At 35.1% G+C, this 11,933-nt stretch overlaps 1 protein-coding gene across 2 annotated transcripts in view; it reads right to left on the bottom strand.

Annotated features, from left to right (window-relative positions):
• Positions 1-2,998: 2,998 nt before the first annotated feature.
• PRMT3 (protein arginine methyltransferase 3) overlaps positions 2,999-11,933 on the bottom strand; it is a 142,856-nt gene continuing 133,921 nt past the window's right edge. Inside the window, exon 16 of one of the 2 annotated variants that reach the window (XM_036862275.1) lies at positions 2,999-5,624. Coding sequence is in view for 1 of the 2 variants with exons in the window: in XM_036862274.1 (XP_036718169.1) it covers positions 5,515-5,624 (110 nt within the window). In the remaining variant the exon portion in view is untranslated. The remainder of the gene's footprint in view (positions 5,625-11,933) is intronic. The other variant, XM_036862274.1, reaches the window with a different exon arrangement.

Below are 11,933 nucleotides of genomic sequence, written 5' to 3'. Positions count from 1 at the left end.
TCCTCCCTATACCATTTATCTCAGTCTGGAAGAACTGGGAAGCCTTCAAGCTCACAGTGGTAGATACACGTTTTCCAAAATTCTAATTTTAGCTTAAAAACTTGAAACTAGCAACAAATTCTATCAGTTGTCTTATTTGAAGTGGTAAGTTCACTTTTTTCTTTTGCAGGACAATGTCTGTCATAGTTTGTTAGTCATTCTTTCAAGTAAAAATGATGTTCTATGAAAAAGGTGACTGGTTCAGCTCACAACTCAATCACACAAGTGCTTCTCCTGCAGACAAATATTGTTACTGTAGTATGCAATAAAAGTGCTTTATTAGTATCATATAGAATTTAAAAAGACATGTACTCAAGGGTCAAGATTTAATGAAATTAATATTTTTTACAGCTTCATGAGGACATTTTAATGAGAGCATGTGGTAGTGAAGAATACAGTGACTACTAGTATAGTTTGGTACTTTGATTTGTGCTAGGGGCCCAGCAATTTTACCCACAATTGCTTTCGCACCATTAGTGTAAATATCAATACAGTGAAAAAGGCAAACACTGTCTTAGTACTATTGCAAAAACAGTTTTGATCTCCTGGACTTCCTGTAAGAGGTTTTTTTGGAGTCACTAGGGGTGTGTTGACCACATTTTGAGAACCAGTGATCGAGATGAAAGATGATGGCAGTTTGGACCAGCGTGGCAGGAGTGGAAGTAGTGAGATCTATTTTGGTTCTGGATGTATTTTGAAGGAAGATTCTATAAGATTTGCTGCCCAGCTTGGATGTGGAGTGAAAGAAAGGGGTCAAGTTTTCTGGCCTGAGCTACTGCTGAAAGATGAAGTTCCATTACTGAGATGGAGGAAGACAGCAGGGTTTGGGGAAGATCAGAAATTCAGTTTTGAATGTTAATTTTGAGATGCCCATGAGACACCTAGAGATGTCATCTGAGCAGTTGGATACAGACTGCCGTGGAAGAAAGATGGCTGGAGATATACATCTAGGTATTGGTATTTAAAACCATAAGACTGGATGAAATCACCAAGGGAGGGAAGATGGACAGAAAAGAGATCCCAGGACCAAGGTGCCAACATGTCAAAGGTGAAGAGAAAGCCAACAAAAGAAACTGAAGAGTGGCCAAGGAGGAAGGAGGGAAAGCCAAGCCCAGTGTTTCCAGGAGAGGGATCATCAGCACTGAGTACTGCTAGTACGGCAAGTAAAACGAGGGCTGAGAACTGGTCACTGGAATCAGCAACATGTAGTTCACTGGTGACCTTGGAGTAGTTTCAATGGCGTTGTGGAGGCAGAAGTTTTGGTGAGAGTGGGCTCAAGAAAGATTTTTATACAAATGTTCACAGCAGCTTTATTCGTAACAGCTTTAACCTGGAAACAGTCTAAGTGTTCGACAACAGGTGAATGGATAAACAAATGGGCAGAATACCATTTATAAAGTGGAATAGTATCCAATAATAAAAAAATAGACTACTGACACATATCAACATGGATGAATCTCAAAAAACACTGTGCTGAAAGAAGCTGGAAATGAAAGAGTACATACTACATGATTCCATTTATATGAAGTTCTAAACCAGGCAAAACAAATTTATATTGATAGAAATCAGATTAGTGTTTGCCCAGGGAGGGGAGTAGGGCTAAATGTTGACTGCAAAGTGGCACAAGAAAACTTTCTGTGGTGAAGGAAACGTTCTAAATATTAATAGAATGCTGATTATATGCATACATTTGTCAAAACTCATTATCCTGTACACTTAAAAATAATGGGAAGAGACAAAACAGTGAACATCAACAAGTCTTTCTGAGTGGTCTCAATGTAAAGGGGAAGCTAGAATAGTGACACAACAGCAGGAGGGAGAAGTGGAGTTGAAATTTTTTTTAACGTAGGATAAATAATAGCCTATTTGTATGTTGATCACAGAGCAGTAAAGGGAAAACCTGATGACACAGGGGAGACATGCTGAAACAGTGCTTATAATGATGGATTATGCATTTAAGGTGGGTAAAGTGGGAAATGTACACATGAAGAGGTGAGGGACAGTGAAAATGTGATCTGTATCAGTGGATTTTGGTCTTGGTGCAGCTGCAGGATTACTGGAATTGGGATACTAAAGAGAGTGAGCTTAAAAGATAGGTAGTGAGAATGATACTTAATATTGAGACTGAAGCTGCAGTTTACCGACCCTGAGGTAGACAATGCTTCACTTCAGCTATCTTACTTACCCTGCCTTTCATAACAGATTGAAACTCTATGACAGTACTGCATACTTGATATATATTTTTGAGATATTCCACTACACAGGAAAATCTGAATACCTGGATGTTTTGGGTATGTTATGGCCCAGAAGCTTACCAAATGGCCAGTGGAAGCCAAGTGGCGCCTCATCCTGTTTTAATTTTTCCTGTTGAATGCTCTTAGCTGTACTGTTAAACTACTTCCTCCACTTGATAGCCTGATCGGTGAGATTAGTCTAGACTGATCTCAAATCAGCAATGTCACACAATACATTCTAAATATTCCTTTCTAAGGAGTGATAGAGGTAGGGACTTCCTTGGTGGTCCAGTGGTAAACAATCCGCCTTACAATGCAGGGGAGGCGGGTTCGATCCCTGGTCAGAGAACTAAGATCCCACATGCCTCAGGGCAACTAAGACTGCACGCCACAACTACCGAGCTTGCGCGCCTCAACTAGACAGCCTGTGTGCCGCAAACTACAGAGCCCATGCACTCTGGACCCTGCGCACCACAACTACAGAGCTCATATGCCCTGGAGCCTGTGTGCCACAACTAGAGAAGAGAAAACCCGCGTGTCACAACTATAGAGAAGCCCGCACACTGCAACAAAGATCCCATGTGCCGCAACGAAAGATCCGGCACGCCTCAACTAAGATCCCGCGTGCCACAACTAAGACCCGACGCAGCCAAAAATAAGTAAAATAAATAAATAATAAACAAATCTTAAAAAAAAAAAAAAAAGAAGTGACAGAGGTAGAATGCTGAGAGACACAGGTGAACCAGACTGTTAATCTAGACTAAGTGATAAGAAAGCAAATAACTCTGTGGAGCCTTACCCTCCTCCCCAAACAGAAATTATTTCAAAGTTATCTGACAGCTCTCCGATTCATTCTAAAGTGTGTTCCTAGCAGTTGAGGCTACGTATGAACCACCTTCACTGTGCAACCACTGTACATTCTCAGTTGTTTTCTTGGAATATTCCTTTCAAAATGCTCTTTTTAGAAAATACTGCTCTACTAAACAGATGACTAATCGTATTTGGATGAACCTCACACATTACAAAATTATAATGTTAGTTTTCACAAAGGAAAATAGGAGAAAAATGTATTTTCTTAATGGGAATAAGATCCTTGGGACAGAGCAAACTGCTAACCATAAATGCCCATCTGCCACAGCATGAAAGAAAACTGCATTTATCACTGTAAAGGGCTATAAAGTACTTACTTTCCACAACAGTTTAACGGCTGAAATTCTAATCAAAGAGTTAATATTTGGACTCTCACATCTCATAAGATGTTTAGTTACACAAATTAGAATGTTCCAGCCTGGAAAGGCTAACTGAAAAGAACAGAGATCCACTAACTATGGTTGGACTACTTATAACCAATAGAAGAGAATCAGAAGAGCCACTGGGTGAAAATCCCCTGAAAATCAAAGAAGAGTTTTAATAAGAAATCATTTTTGAGAAGTACTCTTTTAAATAGTAGAAAGTATCTGTTATGCACTTATAAAAAAGAAAAACAAAAGAAAAAAGTAAATTTTGGTTACTTTAAAAATCTAATGGTAAATCTTACGGCCTTATTTTTGTTTTATCATCCCACCCTACTCAAATTTGTACATGAAGCCATTCCAGACAAAAATTTAAAGTACTTTGTGCTATATTATCAGCACTACACATTTCCAGTAATGGTCTGAATTCAAATCATGGTGAAAACAAGCTGACTAGTTTAGCCCAGTGAAAAGAGAAATCCTGCTTATGAAGGAAGACTTAGACTAAGATCTGAAATATCATCATTTGAAGGGGTTATTCTTCCCATTGGTAGAAGTCCAGTTTTCTAATAAAGACCAAAAGACGATTTCTTTTTGATAGAGTTTTTGCTACATTAAATATTAATTTCTGTTGTAATTTTCCCCCACACATACTAGTGTAGTATTTGATGAGGTTGACAATTCACAAACTGATCTAATGTCGATGCCATATATTCTTTGGAAGGGGTCCCTGTCTGTATGATGATGATAATTAATATCACCTAGCATGTACTGACTGTTTTCTATGTGCCAGGCACTGATCTAAGTATCAACAGTTGAAATGTATCAGTTTATGACTTGGCAACATTCATGGAGGGGGAGAGAGGTTAAGGAACCTAAGATTACACAGGAAGTAAGAGCTGCAGCCAAGGCCTGAACTGGCTCCAGAGCTCATGCTTCTCAACACTAAACTATGCTGCCTTGTGTGTGTCTTGTTTTGAAAAAGAACCAGCTGGTGAACTGAAAAGAAGCATGTGACCCACCTCTCCTTAAAATTTCCGTTATCTTAAAAGTGATTCCTTTGTTAAGACTTGTTTTAAATGCTTCTGATTTTATAAAAGGCTTTAATATATTGAAATGTCACTTTATAATGCTAATGGTTGTTGTATACATTTAATTGAATGTTTTCTGTTCTGCGTTTCAAACTGAGTCAATAATTGTAAATGACACAATTGTATAGAGTGATATAAGTATATTAACAGTTACATGTTTAACTTTGCACATAAATCTAGTTTGAAAAAAGTATTAGTAAATAAGTACATATTTATCCCAATCTTTAAAAACTTTTATGAAACCTAGGGTAAATGTATTGAAACTAGATTTCCTGGGCAATACTAGAAAACTATATGACTCAAGAATATTTGCAAAGAGAGAAGAAGCTAAAAAATGAGAACAGAATTATATAGCAATCAACTAAGCTGTCTTCAAATACAATTTGTGTGGTCTCGTTTCCATATTTTAGTCCCTTATGCTTGCTCTTTTAATGTATTATATCCTGATATTCTAGGCAAATACAATTAAAACTACTCCTCAGAAAGGAAATCTGCAATAAAATATGTAATATCTTGTGTACAGTTACTAGTTTAATAAAACAACATCCAAATAACTAATCAATTACTAGTGTTTAAAATTTATAGTAAGAAACTTATTAAAAACAACAAAAGACTATCTCTGTTCCAAATTTAGGCCAATTTAAATGGCTTTCAATACAGGTAAACTCAATGCAGGGGTTACATTTGGTTAAATCTCACTGACCAGACTTCCAAGAATGTGATTATGGCGGTGGATCACCAGGATCAGGCAGTGCCCTCCTTAGCTGAATCCTCAGATTCCTGCCATGCTTCTTTCCTACTGCGGAGGCTCAGGAAAGGACCCATCATCCATGTGCTCACATAAAACCCTCCCTCCCCTCCCTACCCACCCCTCCCCTACAATAAAAACTGCAAAGTAGTTGTGCTTTTGTGGCCTTTTCACTGGAGACCATAAGTTTGAGTTGAATTATCCAATGTGAGGGTCACAATGAGAGATCGTGGATCTTTCTTATTCTTGTGCACTGTGATCTTTCCTTTCAAGGCTTCACCTATAGAAGAAAGGCAAAAAGTGTGTTTCAGAATTCAAGGAATACGGTGAAGCAGAAAAGTAACACAGTAGACCTAGTATTGCTCTTTTTTTGTTGTGAAATGTTTCACTAATTTTTTTTTAACTTAAAATTTTTTAGGGCAATTTTACGTTTAATTTTTGAACAAAACAGATCTAACTTACCCAGCACAAGTGTCAAATGCCTGTGAAAGAGTAAGCAAAACTACAGTGGTCACTGCAGGGTTGGGGGCTGTGTTATTGGACTCCTCAATATGAGCCCTTATGGTGCGTCCTGGGCATAAAAAAAAAAAATAAGACATGGCCCCTGCCCTCAAAGAGTTCATGGTCAGGGGTGAAGAGAAACAGCTACATTAACAATTATACAACAGGTATGTGTCTAAAGTGTGCTGGAGGTGAGGATTGGGGATGGTCGGAAGCCAGTAAAAGGCAAAGTTACACAAGAATTAATGGATGAATTATCTGAGGAATAAAGTCAAAGTTACCTTAAGGAGTGTACGTGGAGCAGCTTTTAAGGAAGAGAAAACACGTATAGAGAGCCCTTGGTGAATGGCATTTTGGGGAAATGAAAATTACAGCTGCGAAAATAAATGTATATTTTATAGAGGCACATGACAAGGCTGTTGGCCTTTAAGATACTCACATCGTAAATGTAAAACAGAGCTTACACAGGTAAAAGAGTGAACACAAAAAATACAAGGCAAAGAATGATTCTCTAAAAACGTATCCTGTATGCTCCAAATTTTGTTTTACTCCAAAATGGAATTATATCTATGTGCTTTTCTGATTATAGATACTTCTCATTTTAAGTTTTTTTCATTTATTTACCAACAGCCATTTAAAAATAAAAACGAGATTGTTAGGTTGTAACTGATCACCATTCCTTGCTTTAATAAGAGTGAAATCACAGCAAATACTATCAGGTATAGCTTTGAAAATCTGGATGGATACAGTGAGGCTCCATATAAAATGATTGTGGAATCTATATAAAACTATCAAAATACTGAATCAGTATCTTATTTTAAAAAACCCTGCAAATCAAATCCCCCACATTAAGGGATAAAGAATCTGAATGCTTTTCAATATGGTAGTGAAATAACACAGTAAAACACAACATAACCACCTCATAGTTATACTTCAGAGTATAAAGATTCCATTACTGATACATTCTACACAGCCTGTAAAAAAGGCAAGGCTTATATAGTTTAATACAAAATTAAGGAATTAGAGTAATGGAAAAAATAATGTGGCCCAGGATGCAGTCTATGTAACCTAATATAACAGTGATTTTACGTGAAAGTGTTATGTTAATACGTACATCTGGCTTTCTTTGGCTTCTGTATCTGACCTATTCCTCTATATTACTAAGAAAATGAAACAAAACTACATCACACGCCAAGCTCATCAATAGCCTGACCAAAGATTACCTATGAGGTAGTTCTACAAACTTTGTAGAAAGTTCAGGTTAATTATTAGACAATAATAATTGCTAATATTTATTTAACACTTATTTTGTGCTAGCCCTATTCTAAAGCCTTTATGTGATTTATCTCACTTAATGATTACAAAATATCTCTGTGAGGTTAAGTACGTTTCCCTCACTTTACAGATGAGAAACAAGGTTCAGGAAGGCTAAGCAATTTGCCCAAGGTCATACCGCCAGTTAGGGAAGAACTAGGATGTTAAGCAGGGCAGTTTGATTCCAGAGCCCATGTTCTTCAACTACATTCTAGTACCCCCATATCTCTACCTGAAAATTGATTATTATAGTTTTAATACACTTTAATGGACATGAGACAGTCAAAATTTTACTACTCTATGACATTATTTGTAAAAACATTTAGCCACTTTATAAAAATTTTACTAATATTAAATTTTATATAATAATTTTTATTCTATAACTTTAATAAGCTATAATACATGTTTTCTTGACCATTAAGACATTAACCTAGGGAAGAAGTCATAAGTATCTTCAACAAATCTAAGAGATTTTCCATTTTTGAATATGTAGGCAATATTTTCTTGTTTCTATTTTTTTACCAACATTTAAAAATTGTTATTTTATACCAACAGTCATATCCTGAACTTATCATTTATTGATACTAAAATTGGAAATGAGTAGCTGCTCTACGATAAACTGCTATTGGTTTTATAAGTATATGACAGAAAAGAGTAATTACCAACTTGGTCATTAGGTTTAAATTACTGTTACTGAATTATCAACACAAGTTAACAAGTGTTGAATTTTACAAATTAGTGGCTTGTTAATTCCTTCCTATTTATAAGCAATGTGTCTTAGTGTAAATTACTTAATTTAGTTGCTTCTCTACAGTAGTTCCTATGTATGAAAAGACAGATAATGTATACTTGAGATATAAAAATAATGAAATGATCTCCACAGACCCAACATCAGGCTGGAATTTTACACAAACCACTGAAACCCCGTATTATGATGCTATGTCCCTCCAATCACATCTCTTCTCCAACCTCCAGTGGTAACCATGATTCTAATTTCTTGTTACCATTACCTATTCAAAATAGTTCCACTTCACAGAGATGTATCCTGTATTAATAGACTATTTATTTGTTCTTCCATTAAATTATTTCCATTTTTTTTATTACAAATAATGCTGCTATGATTACTGTTATATATGTCTGTTGTGTCCATAAGACAAGAGTTTCTCTAGGATGGAAACTGCAGGATTTTAGGACATACACATGCTCAAATTACCACAAAATGATAAATGGGCCTTTACTAATAAAATTCATCTAGTCATAGAAAAAGTCTCTTATCTACATAAGAATAAAGAGTAACTTTCTTTGTTGAGAGAATATTTATCAAAATCTGAGAGCAAATATGATAAAAAGCAAACACAGCAGCATTTAGATTAAAGTGAGAACACAGCAAAAATACCACTATCACTATATTATTTAACATTATTCTTGAATGTTCTACACAATGCAATATGACATAAAACAGAAATTAAGAATACAGATGTGGAGCTTCCCTGGTGGCGCAGTGGTTAAGAATCTGCCTGCCAATGCAGGGCACACGGGTTAGAGCCCTGGTCTGGGAAGATCCCACATGCTGCGGAGCGACTGGGCCCGTGAGCCACAACCACTGAGCCTGCGCGTCTGGAGCCTGTGCTCTGCAACGGGAGAGGCTGCGACAGTGAGAGGCCTGCGCACCGCGATGAAGAGTGGCTCCCGCTTGCCGCAACTAGAGAAAGCCCTCACACAGAAACGAAGACCCGACACAGTCAAAAATAAATAAATAAAAAAAAAAAAAAAAAAAAAAAGAATACAGATGTACTACTATTATGGGGGAAAAAAGAGATCCAATTAATTTCAAATGTTATTTTCAGGGAAAGAGTTCCAGAAATCTTCACTGAGTTCTCTTGAGACTTTAACTAAATACTGATCTCTGTATGTGTATGGTAAAATTTCATGATTTTGAGCAAAGAACAATTCCTAGGGAGCAATTAGCTGAACAATTCCCAGAGCTCACACAGGCTGGGAGATGTCTGAATTCCAAGCAGCCAGAATAGAAGGAACCTGTTGAACACTTATGATGATTCACTAGAGACACCAGATTACGCTTTAGCATTACACCACCCAAAGAGTAAAGGCCACACCACTGCTCTCTAACAAAGCTTTAAAACATTTTTTGTAAAGATCAAGGTAATCTTTAAATAACTTAATTGCCTGCCAAAGCAAACTTCACATACTTTTTAAAAGAAAGTAACCAAAATCCAAACATTCAGCAAAATAACACTTCCAGTGTTTGACATCCATTTAAAAATGTCTAGATTTTTAAACAGCTGCAAATTGAGGTCTATAAGCAGAAAAAAAAAAGAAAAGTTACAACAATAACAAAAACACATCAAGGCACATCTTAACTTCCTGAAAACCAGTGATAAAAAGAATAATCTGTAAAATATTCAGAGAAAAAAAGACATATTACATATAAGGGAAGATAGAAAAGAGTGATCTCAAAATTTTCATCAGCTGGACACATCTTTGAAGTGATGAAAGAAAACCTGTTAAAAATTTGATATCCAGCAAAAATCCTTAATAAATGAAAAATAAGAAAAAAATTCTTTTTTCAAAGAAACAAAAGCAAGAAATTCTTTTCCAGGAGGCCTGCACTACAAGAAATGTTAAAGGAAGTTCTTCAGACAGCAGGAAAATGACACCAAAAAGAAACCTGGATCTACACAAAGGAATAAACAGTGCTAGAAAATAGTAAGTACGTGGTAAATAGAAGATGTTTTTTCCTTTTAAAAATTTATTTAATAGATAATTGACTGTTTAAAGCAAAAATAGTAACACTGTATTGTGGGGTTTAAAACATTTGGGGAAGTGAAATGTTTTTATAACAATAGCACAAAGGATCAGAGGGGGTAAACAGAAGAGTATTGTTTTAAGAGTCAAAACTACAAATGTAGTGGTATAGATATCATTTGATGTTAGTCTCTGATAAGCTACAGGTGCATGTTAGAAACTCTAGAGCAACCATTATAGAAACAAACCCAAGAGTATAGCTAATTAGTCAAGGAAGGAGATAAAATGAAATATAAAGTCACAGGTTAAAAGTAATAGGAAGGAGAGGGATAGTCTACATAAACATTAATCAAAAAGAGGCTGGAATGGCTATATTACTTTCACACAAAGTTGACTAAAGGAAAAAAAAATAACTAGAGATAAACAAAGACATTTCGAATTGATAAGTTGTTCAATTCATAAATGAGACATCATAAACTTTTGTGTGCATATAATTACAGAGCTTCAAAATGTATGACGCAAACCTGACAGAACCATAAGAAGAAACAGACATAACCACAATCATCACTGCAAAGTTCGCCTCTCCTTTGTTGATAATAATAACAACTAGACAGAAAATCAGAAAGAATAGGAAGACTTGAACATTATTAACCAACCTGACCTGGCTGACATCTATAGAACCAAGATGGATCATATACTGGTTCATAAAACAAATCTTAATACATTTAAACATATAGACATCATACAGAATATATTCTCTGACCAAAACTGAATGCAATTAAAAATCAGTAACAGAAAGATACTTGAAAAATCCCAAAATATTCAGAAATTAAACAGACTTCTAAATATTCCATAAATCAAAATAAAAATCAAAAAGAAAATTAGACAGCATTTCGATTTGAATGATCATGAAACACAACATGTAAAAACAGGTGGATGATAGCTAAAACAGTGCTTAGAGGAAAAACTGGTAACTTGAAATGCTTATATTAGAAAACAAAGAAGACAGATCCAAAGGTCTTTGTTGGGGAATTCTATCAAATATTTAAGGAAAAGTAATACCAAATGTACAAAAAACAGAGGAGGGAATACTCCATAACTCATCTTTTGAGGGCAGCATTATCCTGATACTAAAATAAGTTTTTTCGTTTTGAATTTTAGAATTTTATTTATTTTTTTATACAGCAGGTTCTTATTAGTTATCCATTTTATACGTATTAGTGTAAAAGAAGATAAATTTATTAGAAGAAAACTACAGGTAAATATCCCTTATGAAAAAAGATTCAAAAATCCTTTGAACATACACTAATATGTATAAAATAGATAACTAATAAGAACCTGTGCATAATAAAAAAAAGTCCTTTGAACAAAAGAGAAAAATCATGATTGTCTCACACAAATGTAGAAAAAGCATCTGACAAAATTAATTTCTTTTTTTTTATTGGAGTAAAATTGTGACAAAATCAATTTCTAACAACTTCCAGCAAGCTAAGAATAGAAGGAATCTTCTCCAACCCAATAAAAAAAAATCTATGAGAAACTATAGATAACATCATTATTAATGGTGAAAGACTGAATGCTTTCTTCCTAAGACTGGGACTGAGGTAAGGAAGCTCATTCTGACCACCTCTATCTAATTAGTATTCTGTTGGATGTCCTAGTCACAGCATTAAGATGTGGGGGAAGAAAAAAATATATAGACTGGGGGAAAAAAAGTAAAACAGTCTTTATTTGCAGACCATATGGTCTTAACAAATAGAAAATCCTTAAGCAATATTAAAAAAAAAAAGCTACTAGAAGTGAAAGGATTAGCAATCTCAGGATATAAGATCAATACAAAAAATTAATTGCATTTTTACATGTGAGCAATGAAGACTTAGAAATTGAAATAAAAAACCACAATAGCATTTACATTAGCACTGAAAAAGCATGCAATACTTGAGATAAATATAACATATATGTAACATTTAGTTACATCAAACTATGAAACACTGCTAAAGATGATCTA

This window comes from Balaenoptera musculus, chromosome 8, assembly GCF_009873245.2.
Source record: "Balaenoptera musculus isolate JJ_BM4_2016_0621 chromosome 8, mBalMus1.pri.v3, whole genome shotgun sequence".
Lineage (NCBI taxonomy): Eukaryota > Metazoa > Chordata > Mammalia > Artiodactyla > Balaenopteridae > Balaenoptera > Balaenoptera musculus.
The sequence above is the reverse complement of the archived record's forward strand: the minus strand, read 5'-3'. Positions and strand labels throughout refer to the sequence as shown.